The sequence below is a fragment of the Neophocaena asiaeorientalis genome, unplaced genomic scaffold (genome assembly GCF_003031525.2).
Source record: "Neophocaena asiaeorientalis asiaeorientalis breed wild unplaced genomic scaffold, Neophocaena_asiaeorientalis_V1.1 scaffold70, whole genome shotgun sequence".
Taxonomy (NCBI): domain Eukaryota; kingdom Metazoa; phylum Chordata; class Mammalia; order Artiodactyla; family Phocoenidae; genus Neophocaena; species Neophocaena asiaeorientalis.
In genome coordinates, this window is record NW_020175410.1 from 14,052,448 (window position 1) to 14,079,163 (window position 26,716).

Below are 26,716 nucleotides of genomic sequence, written 5' to 3' on the forward strand. Positions count from 1 at the left end.
TTATTCTGAGAAGGGATCCATAGTTTCACAAGATTGCTAGAGAGGTTCATGGCACACAAAAAAAGTTAAAACTCTGGTAAGGCTGGTCCATGTTTAGTGAATAGTTTTAAGAAGACTTAAAAAGATTTAGTTTTTAACCACAGACCAATTATTGAGAAGCATTAACAAGTCTGACTGCAGAGGCCTAATGTCATAAGGACGGTGATGGTCAAATGATGGGAGTGAAATAATAAGACTGATCAGAGCACTTGTTTATCTGCTCTTTTCTCCATTCTCTCTCAAGAGTAGAATTGCCTTGAATGGAAAGCTATGTTTAGCTAAAAAAGGTTTTACCCACAACCTCCCCTCTTCAACTGTTTTAGAATACATTTGTAACTTCTAGAACTCCTTATTGGAACCCAGCTGCTAATATGGAAAATTTAGGTAATTTGAAATTTCCAAGCGTGTAGATTGCCTGTTTGTGTTGGTGTAAATCATAGAATATCTAATGGTAAGATAAAATCCTCTGGAAATAAATATCAAATACTGATGGCCATGTTATCAGGAGGACTCTAGTTAAGAAATAACATTGAGATCCATATTATCTCTGTGAAAGCATCTCACTCTGAATTTGGATTGGACAGCAGGAATACTGCTTAATTCTGCTGCATTGTGGTTAATAAAATTTAAGATTCTGTATTATCTTAGTGGGCATGGCTTTGTGAGGACACACCTTTGGATATAAGTAACCTTAAACATAATAGGGCAAATATGGATTTATCATGAAAATACTCATTTGGCTTCTAAAAAAGACTATATGTAGACTTAAAGTTGATAAAAAAAGGCACATGGAAAAACTCTTTCTCCGTGTAGGGAAAGAAAAATCCCAATAGTAGCTAATTCTAAAATTAGGACAACTTTCTGAATCTCTAAATGCTACATACTTGAGATATATAATAAGGTGATACATACTACTGTAGGCTGAATGTCTGTATCTCCCCAGATTCGTATGTTGAAACCTAATCCCCAATTTGTTGGTATTTGTTGGTGGGGCCTTTGGGAGGTGATTAGGTCATGGCGGCAGAGCTCTCACGAATGGGATTAGTGCCCTTATAAAAGAGACCTTGGAGAGCCCCCTTGCCCCTCTGCCACGTGAGGACAGAGTGAGGAGATGGCAGTCTACAAAATCAGGAAATGGGCTCTCACCAGACACCAAATTTGCTGGCGCTTTGATCTTGGACTTGCTAGCCTCCAGAACTAGAAATAAATAGAATAGAAATAAATTTCTATTGTTTTTATAAGCCACCCAGGCTATGGTATTTTGTTATAGCAGCCCGAACGTACTAAGACATGCACCAAGAACTATGGCTCGTTAAAAGTGAAGAAGGTTCAAATACAGTGTAGTTAAAATGGTGAAGTCATTTTTATTTCAGTACTTGACAAAATATCCCATAAAATTCAAAACTTCTACCATTATACAAAAATAAGTCTCTACAAGTGATATTATCTGTCTTCATCACCAGTAGCAAATATATTAGGCAGAAACATATAACTTCAGTAGCCTTAAGAAAAGTGCAGGACACCTCAAGCTACACATTCAACAGTAACATAATGCCAAAAGTTTAATCTTTTCACCCATTTGATAAATACACGAGGTTTATAATTTAATCATTTAAATTAGCATTCCACAAATATACATGTAATTTAATGATTATTGTGCATGAATACATACACAATGCTTATATGTACAAATTCCAGTTTGTTTTCATGTGCTGGCAAGGGATTTGTATACAATCATAAGCTGTGTTCAGATTGGTCCCATTGAATATCCACAATACAAAAGCACAAAAGAACCACTGATTTACAAAAGGGAATTTGTTTAAAATCACTTCGATTCATGATGTTTCAAAGGATTATCTTCTCATGCCAGCATGAAACTGAGTTGAACCTATAAGACAGGAACAGGATAATTCAATGATTTCAAATTAGATTGTGACTTAGACTAGTTCATGATGGGCAGAAGATTATTACCCATCATTTTTTAAAAAATGCTTTGTTTTCCTCTAAAAAAGTCTTATTCAGACCTGAACTGATTTTTTTAAAAGGGATTTTTAATATATATTTAAAAGCCATTGTGGCTGGCTCCATAGCATGCTAAGTGAGATTAATTTTAAGATTCTCTGTAAAGTGCCCTGCAGGTTCAATGTTCTATACCTCTTGAAATATCTTTTGGTCTTCAAAATCTGGGTCTTGTGAAATTTAGATGCTCAAACCAACAAAGCCCAGCTATGATAATAAAAGTTTTCTACAAGTTTCTTGGGTTAGGTGATTTCTTGTATGAAGAGATAAACTACTAACTTAAATAACTGGTTATTAGTCCTATCTATTTTGTGGGAATAGTAGGAGAAAAGGGTCTCTAATAATAGTAACATACATATATATATATATATAGACTTAAAGCTCATTAAATTAAAATGATTCAAAATCTTTGAATTGGAGTGAACTGAAGAGAGACGGGAAAAGAGGTTTTTCTCACAATAAACAAGGAAGGGAATCCACTTCTACTAATAATGAAATTTTTCTGCGTGTGTTTTTGAGCAGAGAAAAATAAAACGTCATTCTTACAGTCTTTTGAATGGGATGGGTTCCTTGGATCATACGTAAGAGTACAAGGCCCTAGTAGAGATAATGGCTGCAGTAAGTGCTTAAAGTACTTGCGTCCTCTCATCTCGCTATCCCTTATTTGCATGCCTCACGATGTATTACTTAGGAACAAGTTCTCTAGCAGACTGTGTAAGCTTCAGAGTACTTTGCACATTGGTGCTCGTCGTGCATTTCCCCTAATCAGTCTTTTCAATGAGATGAGCAGGAATTTTGGGGGGCTGAGAATGGGATCCAGGGTGATAAATCATGTTTTGTCTTAAATTCCTAAAGTCTAGCCTGGCAACTCAGGCACTGAACTGTAAGATTTGATTATCCTAATGAGGAAGGTCAAGGAATTTCAGAAAGAGAAAGCGTTCCGGGTCTATCAAGCACTATGGTGCTGCCAATACTTGGTTAACCTGAGGGTACCTGACTGTACAGTTCCAAGTCGTCTCTGCAGTGCCTCTAGCCGAGTGATATAATCTGTCAGGGCTCTGTCAGGATCATAATTCTGAAGCTGAGAACATGCTAAGGAACCAGGATTTAAATCAGCTGGAGGACCTGGGTACCTATGAGATTAAAAATACAAACATGAATCCCAATTATCCAGAAACAATACAAGTAACTCAGCCTACCACCACCCTGCCCTCAAAAGGTAGACCACTCGTACACTGCTCAATCTATATAGCCCATACTACTGAGTCTGAATCATGTGGAAAGGAAAAAACTCTTCAATAAATTCAAAGCAGCTACTAAGTCATCAAAAGAATGTACATCCAGTACACTGCCTGTCGCAGAGGCCATCAATAAAGGCTGCATATATATAAATGCATCTTGCCCTGCAAACTTTAGAGGTGTTTTCATAATTCCAGACTCTCAATTTTAGTTAATACCTTTCTCAATGTCTAGCCACAGCATACATACTAAATAACACTTGATCAGCTCTGTTTCCTATACCCTTGGAAACCAGTTACAAATTCAAAAACTGTTTTTGATTCTGAGCTTTAGATTATGTAACTAATACATAACTAAAGACACATTTAGCTATTTCAATGCAAAGAAGTCAAAGCCCTAACACTGTCCTTCATTCTCTGTTAAGTATTAGTATATTAGTATAGATTTCATCAAATTCTTACCTATTTTGAAATGGTAAAGGAGACCTTGGATAGTCCAGATCTGATCTTGAGCGATACGTACTCTGTCTTGGTTCTCCATATAGCTCCAGCCCACCAGAAGAATGATAAAATGGGTCAGTCTTTTCGGCACCTAAAGTAATCCAAAATGTACCTTGTAAAGAAAAAAAATACCAAGCCCTTGAAAAATTTCTACAAAATGGATAAGGGTTCAAAAGACTTACTATACTGTACTACACTACTATCTCCTATGTATAGTCACTTTCAATTATTCTTGCTACAGGAGAGAAACAATAGTACAGCTTGTTTCATTTACCTTTGGATATTAGTATTTCTGATAATCTGGAACTACACCTCTAAGAAAATAAACTATTTTATTTTTTAAAGACCGCTTCTTAGTTTTAACTAGAGGTGAAGTGAGGGGTGTCTGTGTGTGGTTTGACAGAAAAGGCAATGTGGATAAAAAATATTAGATGAATACAGCCAAGTCCTTTTATCACTCTAGTATACTGGCTTTTACTGGAAAAAACTTGAAACCAAGATATGCTAACTTACAACACAAAATTCATTATGGTACAAATTTCAGCTGTTTCAGTATAAGGAGGCGTATTTCAAAAACATTTTGCTTAGAGTACCACATATATTTTCCTCTTTCTCTGTGTAAAACATGTAACAGTGGTTTACTACCAATACATATAGATATGCTGTGTGTCTATAATTCTGTGTGCTCCCCAGCTTTTGACCTCATCCTTTTGCCTGAAATGTTGAAGCCCTAATGTTTCAGTGTAGAGAGAAGGAATTTTAACTGTTATATCACCTACTGGTAAACAGAAACCTGTTTGAATATTGCTAAATTGTGAAAATTTCAAATCAAAACTTTCATATACTAGAGTAACAGCAATCCTATCTTGAACCAGAGCCTTAAACGCAGTTGTGCAAAGAGTAGGCTCTGGAGCCAGACTGTCAGGGTTTGCTGCTGACTCTACCACTTCCTACTGGGTAATTTGGGACAAATGACAAATGCTTTCCATGCCTCAGTTTTTCGTCTGTAAAGTAAAAAGAATAGTAACTGTATTTACATCATAGGATTATGAGAATACATGGAAAAAAGCAGGGCCTAGTGTGAACTAAGTGCTCCATAAATATCAGCTTTTATTACTCTTTAGAACAGCAAGGTCCCCAGCTTTGTTAGTTATAAGGGCTTTGTCTTCGGACAACATGGGTCCCAGAACACATTATTTGGAAGGTATTACACGTGCAGTAATTTTACAGCATCATCAACATAAGAAAAAATTCTATTTTGACTTCACCTGGATTCAATCCAAAGCCATCCCTGTTAATATTGATGGAACCAGAACTTGTGACTCGATGCCACCGTCGAACCAAAAATTTCATTCTAAAAAAGATCCCAAGAAAGAATTTCACAGAACATCTACAGTGTAAAGAGTATAAACATACACTTACAACAAAAATCAAGTCATACGTTTAAATATGAATGCAGAACAAATTTCTATATAATCACATGACTGCCTCATCTAAGATTATGCAAATGTCCCCTGGTTTGTGGCAAAATTGACTGGAACAGAAGAACAGGGCTTCCCATGAGGCACCAGAGGTCTCTTCTTTTGCCAGTACCAGGTTCTGGCTTTAGAGGTACATGGGACATAAAGAGATGAAGAGCAGGGCTTCCCTGGTGGCGCAGTGGTTGAGGGTCCACCTGCCGATGCAGGGGACGTGGGTTCGTGCCCCGGTCCGGGAAGATCCCATATGCCACGGAGCGGCTGGGCCCGTGAGCCATGGCCGCTGAGCCTGTGCATCCGGAGCCTGTGCTCCAAAACGGGAGAGGCCGCAGCAGTGAGAGGCCCGCGTACCGCCAAAAAATAAAATAAAATAAAATAACAGATGAAGAGCAACAGCAGAAAAGGTTAATTGGATGGGCAAAGAAAGGGTGAGAAGAAATGAAAAGAAGAAGAATGGAGACTAAAGGGGAGATGAGATGGAAAGAGAACAGAAAGACCCTTAAATTGGCAGTAAGAGAGAGCAGGGAAAACTGGAAAATGAGTGAGGCCATGTAATCAGGGATGAAAAGCAGTGATGGCTTCAAAAGGAACAGGGGAGGCTGTGTCACAGCCCAGCTGTAGCAAGCAGCTGCCTGCCCCGTCCTAGCCCAAAGAGCTTTCTGGAACACCAGGTTTGACTTCTTAATTCCAACTATTTTCAAGGCTCAGTTTTAGGAGGGTCAAAATACAATAAACATATAAGAGGTCAAGAAAAAGAGGGTGAAAAAGTGAAGTCCTTCAATGGCAACTGGCTTTCATGCAGCCTTCCCGAATTCTTGAAATCGAAATTAATAGCTAACTCCTGTGATCTGTCATTTAGTGTCTCCTAAGTTATGTGCATATTGGTATGCCCCACTAGAAAGTGAGCTGCCTTCAGGGATTTAGGCAGGGATTATGTCTTTTTTCTTTATCATGCATCTCCCAGCACTTAACCCTGTACAAGCTGTATAAGGTGATGAAGGGAATGAAAGATGACAAAGGAAAAGGAAAAGATGAGGAAGGAAAGCTCTTTGCTTTCTCCAACCTTCTAATTCTTGTGCTACTGCCAAGAAAAGACAGAACCAAAAAGGACGCCATTTGGCAAGGAGTCTGGGAGACACAATCCGCAGGCTGTAAGCCCCTGGCAGTATGGAGGCTGGCCTAGAAGGGCAGTGAGGAGCTGAAAGCCAGCAGATGCTACCCAGCACACAAAAACATAAATCACACCTTTTATTCTGCCTTCGTGGTCTTTTGAGGTACTTGTAAATAACCTCAATATAACGGAATTGGGTAATACTTAAAAAAAAAATTTCCTTCGAGACTGTCTGGCTCCTACAGAAGTAAAAGGGAGAAGAAGCATGGAGAAGGTATCTAGGTGTCTGGGTATAACCAGAGTTCCTAGCTTGGAACTACCAGAGAAGGAGTGACAAAAGCAACAGCACAGTCCAATGCAGAGTCAGGCCAGGGCTTTCTGTAGCTGGGCTGTGAGAGTGGGTTATTTTAGTAATGAAGAAAATGAATGTATGTCAGCCTAAGTAACTTTTCAAAAAACACTTTTCTCTCTTATGATCTCTTTTATTTATATGTCTGAACTAGTTCATGGACTTATTCAGATTAAAAAAAAAGAGACTAAATAAATAAATTAATTAAAAAAAGAAAAGAGAGACAACCCAGATTGGATGTCCCAGCCGAATCACTGGCTGCCTGCCTCTGGGAGGGCCCTTCTCATAGGCTCTCTATAGTATAACATAAAGTATCCCTGACTAAAGGATGAAAACGTAGAGAGAAGTAGACATGTTTCAGTGATGGCAAGTGTCTTATACTATATGAATATGGAGCACAACGGGCAGAGAAAAGAGAACTGAAAATAACTAATCTCTTTAGAAAGTCTATTAAAATGCATTTTCTTTCAAGTATTTTACCTCGAAATTGCCATGGACACTCTGACAGCTGACCGAAACCTGGTGAAGCCCTTTGGACGGCTGGTGATCACCTCTAGATCCGTGAAGGCCGGATGTCCCCCCATTCGGGCAAGCAGAGCCAGGGTGGCATCCTCACATTCCTGGAACCCACCCAGTAACAGAAGCAGGTATTTCTTTTGATAAATGAGAGCTTTCCGAAAACTTTCTGCCCTCAGGTATTTGCCATAAATTCTCTATGTTTAAAGAAAAGAAAAACATAAAGACATTATTAAGAAGTTATTCAAACTGTTCTCTAGGGGAAGATAACCTAGACTTTATTTTTAAAAAGTGGCAGTAGTAGAATGGCAGGTACCCTATCACTGTTTTCTACTTTATCAACAAAGGTAAAAAGTAAAGTTAAACCTTTATACTTCTGCCTCCCTTTAGTGAATGGATTTTAGCTCCTATTAATCATATTCATTGCAAAAATTTTTGTCTTTGCATTATCACCTGAGTTTTTTTAATTGTATAGAGCTACTTTATTAGTATCATCACTGATCTATTTAACTTTTTCAATGTTAATGTTTTCTGTCCCTTTAAGAGTCATAAATTTATGTTCACTCCATAGCTGGAATAAATATTCCAAACATTTTCTTTCTTTCCTTGTTTTTTTTTGGATTTTACGTTAACTGGTTAAGGTAGTTGTACTACAATATTCATCATTAGTCATTAGAGAGACTATTCAGAGGGCTTACCACTTACAGAGCATGATCCTCTAATACTGACAGTAGTAGAGAGCTTCTGTTGGGAGTTGAAAAGCTAACTTTCTGTTGGTCTTTTAGGGATGAGACTGTGGGAAATGGGACCATGAGCTCAAGGTGCTGCCTCTGTGACCATTAATAGAACTTAATCTTGTCCCAAACCCGGGCATGCTTCACCACAATTTTTTTGTGACCAGCTAGAGATCTGCATTCAATGACAGACTGAGTACAGAGACCTAGAGACACAGCCTGAGTGCCACCTAAAATTCTTTAGTCTGACAATTAAGGTTAGTGATAGATGAAATAAGGCAAAAGCAGAGGTCCAATTCTAGTATACATTTAGATGGAAGATGTCTCCTACCTTTACAGTGGCATGCTCAGAGTCAGGGCTCAGATTTTGAAGTAAAGCTTCATTTCTTAGTTCACCTTTTAGTTTGTATACTTCAGCTTCTGCCCGTTTCAAGGATTTTTGGAGAGTCAACTTTTCTCTGTTCCAGACTTCTTTTTCTGAAGCAATGATGGCTTCAATGTTGGGGCCACCACTGAATGAAAACCTAGAAGACTGCAGAGGCCAGAGCCTACTTACATGATTTTAAAGAACAAGTTTCTGAAGAAGAATCTGAATTAAACATATCAAAGGTATCCCTATGAGGGTTATAGAATGCTCAGCTTTCCAACCTCAGACAGGGAAGTTCAAAGCCAATCTCAACTGACATTAAAGAATATCCACTAACTTTTAAGTTTATGACCTTGCTGAGTAGATTAACTTTACAACTAAAAATCCGTGTGAAAGCCTGGCCCCAGAGAAGATGTTTGGATTAGTAGAGCTTTCAACTAAAAAAGTCTAGAGACTTTTTTTTTTGGCCGTGCTGCACTAAAGGTTATCAGGATGTTAGTTCCCCAACTAGGGGCTGAATCTAGGCCACAACAGTGAAAGTGCAGAGTCCTAACCCACTGACCACCAAGGAATTTCCCTTTTTTTGCTTGTTTTTTTTGGTAGACTTTAAAAATGGACCAGCTGGGTTCAAATGTTGAGCCTGTGCCTGAAAAAGTACACTGGAGAAGTGGGGAAATAAAACCCAACTTGTACATAGGGAAGTGGGTCTCTATAGAGGCTGTGTGGATGTGTTATCATGCATCTGACCACACAGTTGGTCTTACAGGTCCTTCCTATCTTTATATTGGATGGTAACAGAGCTAGCAATTTAGTATTTTGTAGTTTTTAAATAGAAAAAATTTAAATAAATTCCCAGAGTAGTTTATTAGACTGAAATATGTAATTTAATGGCATTTTCCACTTCAGTTATGAACACAGTTACTGATAAATAACTGACAAGAACAGGCAGAATGCACATGTGAACACTTCTTCACATGTATCTGCAATCGGTCCATAGGTAGCAAAGTACTTGGCTTTGGAGATAAGTATATCTTGGTTTGACTACTGACTTCAGTTTTCTGAAGTGCAAGGCAGGGTGTGGATAAGAGATTCTGAACATATATAACCCAGAATCTGGCAGAGAAGGCTCCCCACAAATAAATAATAGCTATTATTATTACTGTCATTCCTATAAAATTTTCCAGTGATCCTACTAAGAATCAGATGCTTAGTATGCTGCCATGATAAAATCAGACGTACATAATCTCTGCCAGCTCCTGTCTGTCGATAACACCTGATCTGCTCCTCCAGCTTCATAACCATGTTTCTTAAATCATTCTTTTCTTCAGTCAGTTGGCTGATATGTCCTGTCAGCTCAGTATTTTGTCTTAGTAGTCTTTCAGTTAATGAGCCACAAGAAGTACTTGGGGACCTTAAGGTAGGCTAAAAGACAAAATGGCAAAAGGTCATATAAGCACAAACTTTTACAAATAATGCATATAAAATGTGAAGTCACTGAGAACAACAGATTTCATGAAGAAATAGTGCTTGAGCTGCGTCTTAAATAATAAGTAGGATTCTACTAGGCAGGAAAGAAGGCCATATTAAGCAGAAGGAAGAGTACATGTAAAGGCACAAAGGCTTGAGCGTGAGTGTGTTGCTTTTAAGGAGCTAAAACACACCTGTTAAGATTAAAGGTTGCTTTCATTTTATGGATAATAGACCTAAATGTAGGTAGTGAAGAGCCATGAAAGGCTTTAGGCTGTAGCATGCCATAAACAAAATCTACGTGTGAGAAAGATTCCTTTGACAGTACTGCGCAAAGTAGAGTAAATTAGAGGAGAAAGATCCTGATGTCAGGCAGACACATCAGGAAGTTACTGCCAACAGTCCAGGTGAGAAATGCTGAAGGCCTGAATGCAGGCAATGACTAAAGGCACTTAGGAGGTAGAGGGCACAGGACTTAGTGACTGCTTGGATGTGCAAGTAAGAATGAAGGAAAGGGTCTAGGGTGACTTTCAACTCTCTAAACTGCGTGATATCATGACCAAAAATGTGGGTTTGGGATAGGAAGGAGAAAAGGAAGACGATGCTCAGTTTGGATTGTGCCTGTGAGATTGCTAAAGGGGTCACTACGGGGTTTGTTTCCCCAAGGAAAGATGTCTCATAACTAAGTGAAAAGATAAACCTGCACCACAGGACAAAGGTTTCAGAATAGAACCATAGTCCACAAGAAGATAAGCTCCATAAAGGTGAGATTTTTATCAGATTTGTTCACTATAGCCCCAGAACCCAGTATAGTACCTGGCACACAGCAGGTGCCCAATGTAAGTATTTGTTCAATAATTAAGTCTACTGAGAATTCAGGCTGTGGGAATGAATGAGCTTTCAGTTAGAGGAAAAAAATGGATGAGCATAAGAAGAACTCATGAAGGTGATTGATGAAAGAAATGGAAGAAATGAGAGAATATTAACACAAAAGGAAAGGAAAGAGAGGGTATTTAAAATGGAAGAGGTCAAAAGTATCAGATGCTACAAAGAAGCCAAGAATTACAGGGATTGAAAAGATTCACCAGATTAGTCAATTGTCAACACACTGGTAGCATCCTGAGGGTGGTTTCATGGAGTGGTGAGGGTAAAAGACAGACTATTCTTTCAAGAAACTTTTCATAATATAATAAGAATTATAATTATTCAATAATGATAATTTTGTTTCCCCTCAAACTTTCACTACCTTCTATTGGGGAAAGGCAAACATTATTATTTTAAATAAATGACAAGATATAATTAAAACTCTTTAGAACATACAGTGCCAGTTTCAAATGATTCATATAATTTCCATTAAATCTTTGCTCTCGATACTATACAAAGTGTTTTTAGAAAGTCTTACCTCTTCGCCTGGCTGGCCAGTTAATTTCTGTAGTTGTAAAACAATTCCATCAATGTTTTCCTGAACCCAAACAAAATCTTCATCATCTGCTGTTTCAAACTGTAGTCTTAAAAAAAAAAAAAAAGGGCAAAAAGTCAAAACATATCATCTCAAGGAGCAGTGTTGACTAACACAAACATTACACATCAGGCAACACTGCTTCACCTCTTACTTCTCCTTTACATTAAGTGTTCTCTTTCCCTGAGTCAGGATGTTAACGATATTTTTTTTCAGGTATGTGAGTTTTGTTAAAGAATATCACCTCCTAATGTAAACATGAATTAACTTTAAAATTTGAATTTCCCACCCCTGGCTAGCTAAGAGTGAGTGACAGATTCTGTCCAGCTTGTCTAAGAATGCCATTTCCAAAGGTCAGGCAGAAAATTCTAACCTATTGGAGGCTTTCTGGGCTAGATGCTGTAGTTTTGAAGCCACATGTTGAAGTTTTTGTCTGATCATTTCTAATTCATGATTATAGCCAGCTCCTCCTCCATTCATTTCAATCATTTTAGGATAGCTTGATTCCTTTGTCTCTCCTATTTTCTGTTGAAGAACCCAATTTCTGGTTCGATCATTGGTTAAACTCCAAGTGGTTGGCTGGCAATTTTGGACAGAAAAGGAAAGAGCAATCATTATAAAATAAATAGCACATCACATTCTTTCTTAGGGGAACACAGTTATTGTTTTTATTCCAAATAAACTTCTATAGATTTCATTTTTAAATGATTTGTACATAGCTATTTAAATAATTTAATCCAATATCAAAATTATATATGATCACATGGCTACAGTATTCTTTTAAAAAATATTTTAAAACAAAATGTCAATTTACCTCATTAAGATTCTGATACAGAATTCTTCTACTTTCTCGTTTTTCTTCTCGTTCTAGTTCCTGCTTTTGGAATTCCTGCATAATTCCTTGCAGTCGTTTCCCTTCAAGGTCTAACTTGTAAACTTGTTGCCTTTTCTCTTCCAGTTGGCGCTGAAGATCTTCCACTTTGGACTGAAGCTCATACATTTTTTTCTGTCCCTCAGTGTTGGCCTCTTGTTCTGTCTGCAATGTCTTCCTGTGAACCTGCCTATCCTTTTCCATTTGCTGTCTTGTTTGCAAAGAATCCAGTTTATATTTCTCAGTCTCATTTAACAATTCTACTATGCGACTGTGTTTCTCCTCTAGCTGCTTCTGAAGCTCTTTAAGGAGGTCCTCAGAGGGTAAGGATGGCCGAGACTGCCCACTATCATCACTGCTCTGTAGTTGTGCATGTAATTCCCGTTCCCTATCCAGGGTACTGCTCATTTCCCGAATTCGAACTTTCTCAGATTCAAGAAGTACTTGAAGCTCCAAGTTTCGACCTCGTTCTTCGGATAACTGGGCATCATGTAGCACTCTCTGTGATTCTATTTTCTGCTGTGATTCATTTAGTTGTTGTTTCTGTTGTTCCAAAAGTTGATTTAGCTGAATATTCCTTTGTTTCTGACCCTCAAGTGAAAATTTCAGATCCTTGTAGGAGAAAGTTGAATTTAAGAATTTATGTTAATATTATGGAGAATACTTTCAATAATATTAAGTATACAATTGTGCCTTTATTAATACTAAGTTGATAGTATCTGGTAAAAGAACTGATTATCCAATTTACTAACTTGTATTTTCAGTGGTTAGAGTGTAATTATTTGGACAGCCAGTTGATTTTCATCAAAGAATATCAACAAAATAGGGCTAAGCTACGTAATATTTTCTCTCCCAACATTAATCATATCTGGTTAAGAAATATGAAGCAGAGTACATTTCTTCTAGGATTAACAACCTTTAAAAATGAAAGTATTTCTGGGCTTCCGTGGTGGCGCAGTGGTTAAGAATCTGTCTGCCAATGCAGGGGACACGAGTTTGAGCCCTGGTCCCAGAAGATCCCACATGCCGCGGAGCAACTAGGCCCGTTCGCCACAACTACTGAGCCCGCACTCTAGAGCCCACAAGCCACAACTACTGAGCCTGTGCACCTAGAGCCCGTGCTCCGCAACAAGAGAGGCCACTGCAATGAGAAGCCCACGCACCGCAATGAAGAGTAGCCCCTGCTCCCCGCAACTAGAGAAAACCCACGCACAGCAACGAAGACCCAATGCAGCCAAAAATAAAAACAAAATAAAATAAAGTTAAAGAAAAAAAGAAAAGAAAAGTATTTCTGATATAATGTGATGGGAGTTCCTGAAAACCCTTGAATTTTCCAATACCATACCACATAACTAAAAATAATAGGGCTTATGAGGAGAGCAGGTTTAGGGACAAACTACTCAAAACCTATAAAAATTTGTAATGATTAAAAAAATAGTAATCAATACCTGAGGAAATAACATGTCCTTGCTAGGTAGAAAGCTCACTGTGCCTGGAGGCTACCATCCATGGTGGACATTAAAAAAAACCCAAAAAACCCAAAAAAGTAACGGCAGAAAATCTGGATTCTGGCTACACAGTTTTTTAGCACAGAGCTAGCGAGTACCAGGATTATGTGGATAGAAGAAGAGCTCCGAGCCAGGGGGAACTGCTAAAGTGGCACTGCCTGCAGTACAACCTGCTTTGAGCTGTGAGCTGTGCAAGGCTCGGGTGTGCCTCTCTGGGAGAGAGCCCAGCGTCTTAAAATATAGTAGCAAGGGCTCCTGCTGCCAGAAAAGTATCGCTGCTCTCCTTCCCTAGGAGAAAACAGGAACCTAAACTACTTCTGCATTAAAAAGACACAATTGCCATATTTATCAAATTATATATGCACTAATTCAAATTCCTAAAACACATGCTGTAGCAGAACAGTCTCTATGCATCCTTGGATGCAGCAAAACAAAAAAAGATCATACCATTAGCAATTCCTGATAATACTTTAGATAACATTATAATATTCAACACATAGTGAACGACTTATTATACCTAATAATGAGTCTAAGGTCAACATTATAGGAAGAGGAATGTCTCTCTTCTATCACTGTGGATTTTTTCACAGATATTTAAAGACAAAGATAACAATACCTCAAGTTCTTCTTTATCCCGCTCTTCACTGCGTCCCAGCTTGGCTTTCTCTTTCTCCAAAGCCCACTGAAGCTCTCTGGACTTTTTCTGTTCACTTGCTAATGTGTCATTAAGCAAATGTACTTCATCCGTTTTATCTTTAACTTCCAACCTAAATCACAGAGACAAATGAACTTTCATAAAACTACTTTGACCAAGTGTATTATTGACAGAGAACAGCTTCCACTGAAAAGTGGCGGCATGTTATAAACTAGGTGGCGCTTCCCTGGTGACTCAGTGGTTAAGAATCAGCCTGCCAATGCAGGGCACATGGGTTCGATCCCTGGTCCGGGAAGATCCCACATGCCACGAAGCAAATAAGCCCGTGCGCCACAACTACTGAGCCTGTGCTCTAGAGCCCATGAGCCACAACTGAGCTCACGTGCCACAACTACTGAAGCCCATGTGCCTAGAGCCCGTGCTCCACAACAAGAGAAGCCACCGCAATGAGAAGCCCGCACACCACAAGGAAGAGTAGCCCCCACTCGCCGCAACTAGAGAAAGCCTGTGTGCAGCAACAAAGACCCAATGCAGCCAAAAATAAATAACTTAATTAAAAAAAAAAAAATAATAAACTCGCTAACAGGAAAATATAAACCTGCTAATAGGAAAATATAAACCATGTAAAGATTAAAGATTTTTTGACTGGGGTTCAGTCAAATTAACTGTTTCTAGTAATATAACTATTAGTTATTATTTACCATTGTAAACAATTTATTGTTACAAAATAATATGAATAAAAATTTCCTTTAACTTCTACTGAACAGAAGAACCGCTGTTTGTGTGTGAAAAAGTTCAAAGTAATGACTATACTTGTAATGTGTCCTTGGCAAGCAGAATATCTCAGTATTTACACCAACAAATTCATCCTTTTTACAAGCATTATCTTCAAAAAATTTTGCATATTTTAGCTAACTAAACCATGAATTCCATTGGGATCATAAATATCACTACAAATTACTTGGTGGTATAATGAAGGTCAAATTTATGTATCTTAATCTTATACAACAACAAGTCTCAAACAGAACTGAAGCCACGTAGAGAATACGCCAAAATACCTAATCATGAGTTTATCATTTGGAAAAATTTTGGGTGCTTCCTTTCCACTGTAGTTTTTCCTATAAGTAACAGTTTTATGTTATTTAAATATTATATACAATGTTACATTTTTGTAAGATATGCACAATGTCTGTGACAAAATTACTCCAAGTCCTTCACTAATACAGGTTTATAATTAGGAAGACTGGCACACCTGAATGCCTCTAATTCCTTTAGGTGCTTATGCTGTGCCTTGAGTGTTGTTTCTAGTTCCAGTTTAGCTTGTGCAAGTTCACTTTTCAGTTCAGCAACCATCATTTTCTCAGAACTCAGTTGTTCCTGAAGCTCTGTTGCTCTGTCTTTCACACTGCTGAGCTCCACTTGCATCTCCAGCATTTGAGACTGCTTCTGCTGCATATTATATTCCAAGAGTTCTAAATGAAAAATTATTAATATTTAAAATATGATCTAGTAACTCATATTTGGCTTATATTTTGTTGATAATAACTGACTTGTTATTTAAGAGATTACTATAAAGTAAATGTGAAAAGATTACAGCCCCCAAAGTTAGCTATTTATATAAATACATGCATATGCATATTTTCCTCATAGTGCTATATTGTCAAGATTTCAGAACTTTGTATAAGTATATAAGGATGATAAAAACTTAACAATTCATTACTGGATACAAGACTTGAAATAAAAAAAAAAAACTTGAGGTGCTCACATAATACTATAACTAGGAACTTATATTTGTTCATTCAGAATTTTGATAGCTCACACTAAAAAATTCCAATGGTTTTTGATAGCCGAAGTACTTGCAGGAGTCACCCCATAACTCTGACTACAATGATTAGCACTGCTTGCTTGTTTTGTTCAGCCCTCCTTCGCAGACAGTCCCTAGGAATTTCATTATAACAAAAGTGGGAAGTCCAAACGCCAATTTGGATTACGGTTTTTTCTTTAAAAACATACCAAACCCTTGCTACATGTTTGTCACAATGAAAACAAAGTGAAATATTTAAATCCCTAAGGATAATAAATGAAAAAAATGTAATGAAATATATACATCAGGATCCATTTTTATAAAAAATATAAACTTATGTACACATGCACAATGAAATGTGTCTGGAGACATATTTCCTGGGTTTTAATAGTCATTAGTTTAGGATTTAGGAGATTCCAGGGGTGATTTTAACTCTGTTCTTCTGTTTCTCTATTCTACCCTAAATGTATTTTTAACTTAAAAAATTTTATCAAAGTTCATTACTTCCTATTACAATTCATATTACTGATGTCATGAGACAGGAATTACATTGGCTTTAGAGTGTTCATGCTAAGTGAGAATTTTAAAACTATTTCTTAGAGAGTAGAGTCTAAGGATTTACATTTATAAATATGTATCTATGTGATACTAACTAAGCTTTCAACAGGGTCCTATTTAGTTAAGTAAAATACTAATAAATTCTCCAAAAATAATCTGCAATTAATCCTATGTCTAAATATAAGGGATATATTTAATTTGTAACCTCATTATACCTGTTTTCTCTAATTTAAAGATATTTAAATTCTTCAGCTTTTCAATGACAAATGTGAGACTGGTATAACTTTCAAAATTGGCAAAAGTACAGGTGTTTCTACCTTTATATTAAACAGAAATGAAGACAAAGACATGTATGTGTCTTCACTAGATATGATGAAAAATTTCACTTTAATCTCTACTGATTTCCAGCTGCAGCTCAATTTAAGATTCCTCTATTGAAAAGTGAAAAGATTTGAACAAGCATACCACAAAAGCAAAAATCCAGCTAGCCAATAATCATACCACAAATAAGCCAATTCAGTTATTAGAGAAATGTAAATTAAAACCACAACAACAATCCACCACATATCCACCAGATTGGCAACGAAAGGCTGACAATATCAACTTTTGGCAAAAATGTGAAGCAACAGAACTTTCATGTACTGCTAGAAAGTGCACAAATTGGTATGACCACTTTGGAAAACAGTCTGGCATTGTCTAATAAATTTGATGATATGTATTCTATGATCTAGCAATTCTACTCCTGGGTATGTATCCAGAAGACTCACGCATGTATGCATCAGAAACATGGCATAACAATGTGTAGAAGAGACTGAATTTAATAGCTAAAAAGTAGAAACAACTTAAATGTTCAACTGCAGAATGGATATATAAATTGTGAAATATTCACACAAGGGAATTCTATACAGTAACAAAAACGAATAAACTAGAGATAAATGTGGTAACTTAGAAGAATGTTATAGAGAGGTGAAAGAGACAAGACGCAAATACATACAGAGTGATAAAGTTCAAGAGCAAGGAAAACCTTAAACTTACGTGGTTTAGGAATATATAAATAGGCAGTTAAAAAATCAGGACAATGGTTACCTCCAGGGTACCACAGAGGAAGATGTGTTCTATATTACTACAGAGTAGCAGGAGGGGAATTCTGGAATACTTGACATGGATGAGGTTTCCACAGGTATTCATTTAATAGTTTTTATACTGTATATTTTTGCATTTTTTGTATGTATGTTACAGTTCGCACACACAAAAAAGGTATTAAAAAGAAATCGTTACTTCCATTGAGAATTTCTTTTTCTTTTAGGTTATCCACACATAGAGCTTCAAAACAAAGAAAGATAATGAACTTAATGGGTGAAACAACCTGATCAAGGCAATGCTTATTCATTTTAAATTAAATGTATCTGTTTATATGTCAGAAAATTGCTGTCTGTTGGATTAAAGTATTCTGTAAGAGTTAACCATCATTCTTTTTCCACACATAGCTAACTAAAGCCAATTTCAACCTCTACAGGAGATAAAAGCAAAGTCCTTTGATATTTTAAAGCATGTCCTTACCAGCCTGTCTGGTGCAGACAGCATTTTTTCTCTTGCGACTGAGCAATAACCCCCTTACCTCCACTACTACCTCCTCCTCCCAAATTCAAGAAGTGCTGCTTTTAAGATGCAGCAATAAGCTTAGATGGCACAGCATAACTGAGCATTTTTTATTTCATTCCCAAAGCTGAGAATGAGTTTTGGCCTGGTCAGAGAACCCTAATGTAAACAAATATTTTTCAACTCTAAAAAAAAATTTTTTTAAATGATATATATGTGTGTATACATATATATATATAGACACACACACACACACGTATCTCTTAAGACAAATTGGACACCCCTTTAATCCCTAATTAATGTAGATTAACTTCCTGATGTGAGAATGAGAAGAAAATGTGACTAAGAAAAAATGTGTTTTAACTGAATAATAATAAAGTGAAACCATTTCACCTATTTGTGTCACCACGTGAGCCTGTCATATAGCATACCTTGGCTTGGCTGATCATTCTCTTGTTCTCTTTTCAGAGTCATTTTCTTACCATTCATCTGAGCATGCAGTGCTTGAATTTCAGCTAACAAACTCCTTCTATCTGCTTTCTGGAGGCATTCCATGGCTGCTCGATATTCAATACCCTGTAAAAAAAAAAAAAAAAATCAAGAGAGATGTAAAAACAATAAAATTAACAACCAGGAAGTCTGAAGAACGACATGCTAAAATTTTGGGAAGATGTTACTAACGTTCTCTTCCTGCTCACTGGGATCTACTTTTTAGATAATAGTTTCCACATTTATTTCAAAATTCTTTAAACACACAATAAAACATGATGAATAATATAATAAACACCCATGCACTTAGCCTAAGAAACAGCCCTTATACAGCTGAAGTCTCCTGTGTACAACTCCCTGAATACATCCTCCTCTGCACCATCTGCTCAAGAAATAACCAAATTCTAAGTCTGGTGTTATTTTCATGTACTCTGTACATACACACACATATCCTAAAAAATATACAGTTCTGTTTTAAAACTTTATATAAACGGCATCATACTGCATTCATTTTTGTTTAATTTGCCTTTTTCACCGAACATGTTGGTGAACCATCCTGCCTGACACACACAGCTCTAATTCACACTCATTTTCAATGTTATATAGTATTCCACAGTATGAATTATATAGCACATTTTATTTGAACATCTTTTCATGTATTTGTTGGATACTCTCTATTTCTTCCATGAGCACATATCTATATCACTTGTCCAGCTTTCCACTGGTATCTAATATCATTAGATATTTGGTCTGTAGATTTATTTTCTTGTGGTATTTCTGTCTGGCTTTAGAATCGGAACAATATTGTCCTCATAAAATGAGCTGGGAAGTGTTCCCTTCTTTATTTTGCAAGAGTTTGTGAAGAACTGGTATTAATTCTTCTTTCAACATTTGGTAGGATTCACTAGTGAAGCTGTCTGATATTGAACTTTACTTTGTGAGAAGTTTTAAAATTACTAATTTAACTCTCTGTTATACATTCAGATTTTCTATTTTTTCATGACTTAGTTTTAGTAGTTTGCATACTTTTAGGAATTTGTCCATTTAATGCCACTGTAAATAATTATTTTTAAAATTAAATTTTGGACTTATCTGGTGGTCCAACAGTTAAGACTCCATGCTTCCATTGCAGGGGGTGTGGGTTTGATCCCTGGTCCGGGAACTATGATCCCAAATGCCGTGTGGCGTGGCCAAAAGTAAATAAATACATAAAATTACATTTTGTTTGTTGTTGAGAAATAAGATTTTTACATCTTGATCTACATCCAACAACATAACCAAACTTTCCTATCGATTTAAAAAATCTACATGTGTAGATTCTCTTTGGTTTTCTATATAAGTGGATGAGGGGTCTTCCCTATTCCTACCCTTATTTAATTTCTCTTGCTTTTCTTTTCTAGCTAGATCTTTAGGACAAGGTTGAGCAAACTACTTAACCCTTTGTTAAGGAATGTTTTTAACATTTAACTATCAGATATGCTTGTTGTAGTTTTTGCAAGATATACCTGTTATATAGTTCATGAAATTCCTTTTTATTTTTAGTTTGTTATTTAAGGTGTTTTAAAATATGAAATGCATTCATTCATTTGTTCACTGTATCTCTTGAGATAATCACTGGGGTTTTTTACCCTTTAATTTGTTAAAGTGATGAGTCACATGAATTTTACTTAATGGTATGCTACCTTTGCATCCCTGGATAAGTACACGGTGACTGTGTCTCTAAAAAATATGCATTGGTGGATTTGGCTTGTTAATATTTTGTTTAGGATTTCTGCATCTATGGTTCATGAATAAAATAGGCCCATGAAGTTTCTTTCCTGTATTATCTTTGTCTGATTTTGGTAACAGGGTTATACTAGCTTTCTAATAAAAAGACAGGGCATTTCTCCAATCATCTTACAATGGGAGCACAGATACATAAATACATACACACACACACACACACACACACACACACACACACACACACCTTTAACTATTCATTTGTTGATGGACATTTAGGCTGCTTCCATACCTTGGTAACTGTAAATAATGCTGCTATGAACTTTGGAGTGCATGTATCTTTCTGAATTAGTGGGTTTTTTTGGATATATACCCAGGAGTGGAATGCTGGATCTGAATGAGCTTTCATAAGCAAATATCTGCCCATTTCACCAAAGTTTTTGAATTGATGTAAAATTATCCATAGTATTCTATTACTTTTATATCTCAGCCGTATCTTTAGTTATAATCCCGTTTTTAAATTTTTAAAAAAGTGTGCTTTATCATTTTCCTTAACCTATTCTCCAGAAAAGTTTCTATTTTATTAACCTTTCAAAGAATCAACTTTCAAACGTGTTTATGCTCTCTACTGTACAAGTGTATGCATTTCACTAATTTCTTTTTTCCTTATTACAGTTGAGCCTCATTATTTGTGAATTACATATTTAAGAATTTGCCTACTCATTAAAATTTATCTGTAACCCTTAATTCAATACTTGCGGTGCTCTTAAGTTTACTCTCCTACATGTGCACACAACAGCAAAAAATTGAAATTGCCACATGTGCATGTTCCTAGCTGAAGTCGAACAAAGTGACACTCTGCCGCCTTCTTTCATCTCTTATACTATAAACACGTGTCCTGTTTGCCATCTATTTAGTGCTGTATTTTTGATACTTTTGTGCTTTTTATTGGTGATTTTGCTGTTTAAAATGGTCCCCAAGCATAGATATGAAGTACTATCTGGTATGCCTAAGCATAAGAAGGCTGAAAGATACATTACAGAGAAAATGCATGTGTTAGAAAATCTTTGTTTAGGTTTAAGTTATAATGCTGTTGGCCATGAGTTCAATGTTAATGAGTCAACAATACATAGTAAATAGGGTGTCTTTAAACAGAAACACACATAAAACAAGATTCTGTATTGACTGGTTGACAAAAATGTCATCACCAGGTGCTCACAGAAGCCTACCCCCACCCCCCCATCTTATTTCCCCTGGTGGCAATAGCTCAACATTCACAGCAGCTTTACGGAATCTAACTACTGCAAATAATGAGAACTGATGGTATTTTATTCCTTCTATTTTCTTTGGACTTATTTTGTTACTCTTTTTCTAACTTCCCAAGTTGGATGATTAGCTCATTAATTTTTAGTCTTGCTTATTTTCTAACATAAGACAAAACATTTAAGGTAATAATTTTTCTCCTAAATATTCTTAGTGGTTCCTGTTAAAATTTTAACCTTCAGACTTACTCTAAAACTAATCAATAGCTCATTTTCTCATTACTATTAAAAAGCATTCTTTGTTTTAAAGTTTGATTTAAAGTTTCATTTTGATACCTGTTCTTGTATTCTCTGTTCCAAACAGTTTAATAATTCAACTGCATCTCTAGTACCTAGAGCTGTCAGCTCAGTCTGAAATGCAGCTAGTAAAATACCGTGCTCCTTTAAGAAAACCTGCTGAAGAGCAAGCAGAAGTTCACCTCGCCAGTCAGAGGAGCTCTCATGAGATTGAGAACTATCATAAACCTATAAAAAACAAAAGTTAGTTTTCAAATAAGCATGTTTAAGAACTGTTCTAAAAATGATACCTGCCTACTAACCAAAATCAGTATTAGAAGCCTAAAAGGATACAGATTTATTTTCAAGTGTGCAACTTGGGGCATTTAAACAGTATATAGAAATTCATGTGAAAATACATCATAAAAGACAACAATTTATTTTGTAAAGTGACTTATTATTGATAAAAATCATATAAAGCTTTTTAGATGCGTAATATTCTTTGAGTACCTTGGCTTCCCTTTGCATTTGCATTTTGGTAATCAAATCCTTAAGAGATGAGATTGTACTGAGGTAAGCTCTTCTCTCTTCTAGCCAAGATTCTGAAGCTTGCTGAACAGAATGGTCTTCTCCGTCACTACAGGGAGACTCAGTAAGAGAGAGCACCTGCATGCCTTCATTATGGACAGCTCTCAGTAATCCCTAGAAACCATAACCCAAAAGCCAGAATTAGGACATTTTTTCAAAGACTGCAAAGTCAGACACGAAAAGAGAAACAAATTTTAACATAGTTTTATCCCAGTTAGACTGATTTAGAAAAGCCACTGCGGAAAGGAAACACCAGCCTCCATTACTGAATGTCTTCTTCCTATGGAGGGGTAAGCCAATCCCAGAAGACAGCCTATGACTTTGTGTAGCTCTCATCTCTAAGTTCCACATTTACCTAATGTGCTCTTCCTGGATTTAATTATTAGACACTAATTTGACCAAAAGAAATATGTAGGAGATAAGTTCTCGTCTTTGTGAGACTGCTTTAATAATTTTGGCAAACAAAAATATTAGGAATAGAAATTTTAAAAAAATCTTTATACATATAACTATTAAATATACTGTACTTTATTATCTGCAGAATACAGAAATAAAACTAGAGCCCCAAGGTTCTTTCTAGCTATGCAATTCTCTCTTCAGAGAGATCTTACTATAGTATAGATCTTCTGTACTAACTTCTAATAAACTGCTATGTTCAATATGGAAAGTTTTACTAAAAGATGTCTGCCTTTTAGTACCTTTATTTTCTTTGGAAATGAATCTGTTGAACTTTCACCTTCTTCGCCTCGGCCTTCTGATGCTGTGTCAAATCCCTGACTTTGTGTAAGATAAATTCCCTGACCCCAGTCTGATCCAGAATCTAAAATAAAGAAAACCATTGACTATTAAAGAGAAACAAACTCTTTTTAAACAAGTACTATACAACTTCTAGAAATTTATATAACTTACCACTGGAACATATTTCTCTACTTTGGTAAGCATCGGAATGTGTTAATTCAGGAACTGAGGAGCCCTAATCAGAGAAAAAAAACAAAAGATAACATTTTTTTGCTTTAATAAAAACAGGATCCAATGAATAGTTTTATTCTTTTGTAATGCTGTCAAAAAAGAAAAAAACAATTAAATATGTCACACCTTTCACAATAAATGAAATATACATGGTTTACAGTCAGTCTTTAATTTTTTTCTTCATGGATATTACCATAATAATAAGAGACATTAATAAATTAAGGAATGATAACATTGGGTTCTAAATTTGCACAGGAGCTTTGTGGAACGTTATTATTTGACTCTACACAATGCAAAGATTTTAAATTGTAATTTTATCATAAAGAAGAGACTGCCCCAAATTTCTTTGTCTCTTTAAAAACATAAAATTCTGGGGAAAAATATCATAGAATGTTGAAAAAACACATTATGAAAACCAAATACCTCTTTAGATCTCAGACACTGTATCACTGACTTCAAGGTACCACATTCCTCTGTCAGTAACTGAATAGCAACATAGTGATCTCTCTTTAAGGTTTCAGTTTCTGAAATATGTCTGGATTCCATATCCAGAATCTCAGCAGCATGTAGTTCTTGCATCTGCTCAATTTTTTCAGTAAACTGATTAATTACTTCAGTGACTTCCTCTGATGAACATTCGCTCCGTAAATCAATTTGGATTCCTGCATTTCTAACAAGAATTTGTGGAGTCTGATTGCTGCTGTTGACCTTGAGAGTACCATCTGTCTGTGATGCAGAGCTTTTACCCACTTCTATAGGAAGTGGCTCTAACGTGCAGAACTTTCTGTTTTCTTGTACCTTGGTATTATCTTCTTTTTCTAAGAAGTAGGATAATTTCTCTTCTGCCTTTTTGAGTTGATCCCTAACTTGGCTTAAGTCTTTCTGGAGGAATGCCACATTTGTTTCTTTTACCTAAAACATAATGAATAGAACAGTAGAACATTCAGTTAAAAATATCACATGTAGAATTTAGGGTAGAGAGGAGAGTGTAATTCACGCTAATATGTTCATTTTCCTCAGAATAACAGGAAAAACATTTCAGAAACACAGTTTTCATCTATATTCACATATATGTATAGTCACAGATTACCACAGAAGTGAAATCATTTGATCAGCCTCTACTTTTGGTTCTCAGGGGATATACAGTACTCTTTAACATGTCTTTCTCCTCTTTCATTAACAGACTAGAGATTAAAAGCATCCCCCTAAAAAAGATTCCAAGGAAAACCAAAGAAGAAAGATGACAGTAATGAAATTATATAATACCTTTTCATCAAATTTACAAAAGTTTTTTCCTAGCTGTTAAGTTATAGATCTGGGTTTGTTTTCATATAAGAGAATATACACTTTGAAATAAAATTAAGATAGGTAGAAATTGGAGCTATGTTACTTATTTTACCAAAAGCTCTTCTTGAAGTTTTTCTGCCTTCTCTTTATAACTGGCAAGTTCTTCTTTGGTAGCTGCTGACTCAGCTGTAAGTGTCTCAAATCGACCAAAAAATTCATTTTCTTCACTGGTATGAATCAACTCAGTAGTTGTCTAAATGGCAGTGGAAAACATGAACACATTATTTTCAAAAAACAAAGCCAAGTTCAAGGTACTTGTGCATTCCAATAAAACTTTTTCAGGAAAGACTGCTTATCAGATAAAAGGGGTTAAAATGATCCATGTTCTTTCAACAAATAGGGAAACTCTTCACAACCATCATTTTATATTCTTTATTTTTTTGGCTGCATCAGGTCTTCACTGAGGCACACGGGATCTTCGCTGAGGCACGCGGGACCTTTCGGTGCGGCATGCGGACTTCTCTCTAGTTGTGGCGTGCGGGTTTTTTTCTTTTTTTCTCTTCTCTAGCTGTGGTGTGCAGGCTCCAGGGTGCGTGGGCTCTGTAGTTGTGGTGCACAGGTTTAGTTGCCTCACGGCATGTACGATTTTAGTTCCCCAACCAGGGATTGAACCCACATCCCCTGCATTGGAAGGTGGATTCTTTACCACTGGACCACGGGGCAAGTCCCCATTTTATATTCTTGAGACAGTAAGAAAAGAATGATATTTCTGGGAATGAAAGGTAAATCATGTCATTAGAACATATCCTAAAATTTTATAATTAATGAAAATAGTTTGTTTACCCATTCAAAAAAGTTTCATATTTATATCACTTTCCTCAAAAGATACCACGTGTTACTTTAGAAGTTTTATATATATGGAAAGTCACATTACTATTTTATTTTATTTATTTATTTTTAAATATTTATTTATTTATTTTATTTTTGGCTGCGTCGGGTCTTAGCTGGGGCAGGCAGGATCTTCGTTGCAGCATGCGGGATCTTTTGTTGAGGCACATGGGCTTCTCTCTAATTGTGGTACATGGGCTCAGTAGTTGCAGTGTGCAGGCTCCAGAGCACATGGGCCCTGTAGTTGTGGCTCATGTGCTCAGTAGTTGCGACGTGCAGGCTTAGCTGCCCTGTGGCATGTGGGATCTTGGTTCCCCGACCAGGGTTCGAACCCGTGTCCCCTGAATTGGAAGGCGGATTCTTAACCATTGGACCACCAGGGAAGTCCCATCACATTACTATTTTAAATATCATTTACAGTAATTTATATAGTTCCAGTGAGCTAGGAGGAAAAAGCCTAGTAAATGGAAAGAATTGTTATCCTTTGCAAAATAAATATTTATAGAATCCTAATATATCAGTTAATTTCTGGTGTTCAGATAGGACTATACATTAACTTCTCAAAATTATAAATAAAGTGAGAATTTGAAAATTAAAGTCCTTTCACACCTGTCCTATCCTATGCTAAGAAATAACTGTGATTTCAGATCTTTACATAAGTAGACTTAAAGGGGTGAAAGGATGAAATCTATTATGAGGTATAAAATCTGCAAAAGGGAATGACTTAAGACTCATACATTAATTCACTAGAACACTAATATATTTTGACATTTTCATTACTTAAAAGGAATGATGACCACTTAACATGCATGTCAGAGGAAAAAGGAAAAAACCCACACAAGTTCCAGAGGACATTTGCTATACTTAACATTTCCAAGTTTCTTCTGACTGCTCTACTTAATGACTATGGTAGTGAAATAAATATTGTGATTTTAAGACCACAAAATATAGCTTGTATCCAT

At 36.3% G+C, this 26,716-nt stretch overlaps 1 protein-coding gene across 11 annotated transcripts in view; it reads right to left on the reverse strand.

Moving 5' to 3' along the window:
- Positions 1 to 1,378: 1,378 nt before the first annotated feature.
- AKAP9 (A-kinase anchoring protein 9) overlaps positions 1,379 to 26,716 on the reverse strand; it is a 147,669-nt gene continuing 122,331 nt past the window's right edge. For 5 of the 11 annotated variants that reach the window (XM_024767009.1, XM_024767015.1, XM_024767012.1 and 2 more), the window contains 18 exons: positions 24,979 to 25,119; positions 24,003 to 24,491; positions 23,520 to 23,583; positions 23,309 to 23,430; positions 22,533 to 22,724; positions 22,083 to 22,271; positions 18,705 to 18,849; positions 15,565 to 15,784; positions 14,274 to 14,424; positions 12,093 to 12,761; positions 11,652 to 11,857; positions 11,222 to 11,327; positions 9,592 to 9,774; positions 8,317 to 8,517; positions 7,216 to 7,448; positions 5,066 to 5,151; positions 3,759 to 3,909; positions 2,485 to 3,191 (listed from right to left, as the gene is read on the reverse strand). In XM_024767009.1, coding sequence (XP_024622777.1) covers positions 3,008 to 3,191; positions 3,759 to 3,909; positions 5,066 to 5,151; positions 7,216 to 7,448; positions 8,317 to 8,517; positions 9,592 to 9,774; positions 11,222 to 11,327; positions 11,652 to 11,857; positions 12,093 to 12,761; positions 14,274 to 14,424; positions 15,565 to 15,784; positions 18,705 to 18,849; positions 22,083 to 22,271; positions 22,533 to 22,724; positions 23,309 to 23,430; positions 23,520 to 23,583; positions 24,003 to 24,491; positions 24,979 to 25,119 — 3,732 coding nt within the window. In that variant the 3' untranslated portion in view covers positions 2,485 to 3,007. Of the gene's footprint in view, positions 1,928 to 2,484; positions 3,192 to 3,758; positions 3,910 to 5,065; positions 5,152 to 7,215; positions 7,449 to 8,316; positions 8,518 to 9,591; positions 9,775 to 11,221; positions 11,328 to 11,651; positions 11,858 to 12,092; positions 12,762 to 14,273; positions 14,425 to 15,564; positions 15,785 to 18,704; positions 18,850 to 22,082; positions 22,272 to 22,532; positions 22,725 to 23,308; positions 23,431 to 23,519; positions 23,584 to 24,002; positions 24,492 to 24,978; positions 25,120 to 26,716 lie in introns of those variants that run through there. The other 6 variants (XM_024767016.1, XM_024767011.1, XM_024767008.1 and 3 more) reach the window with 6 other exon arrangements.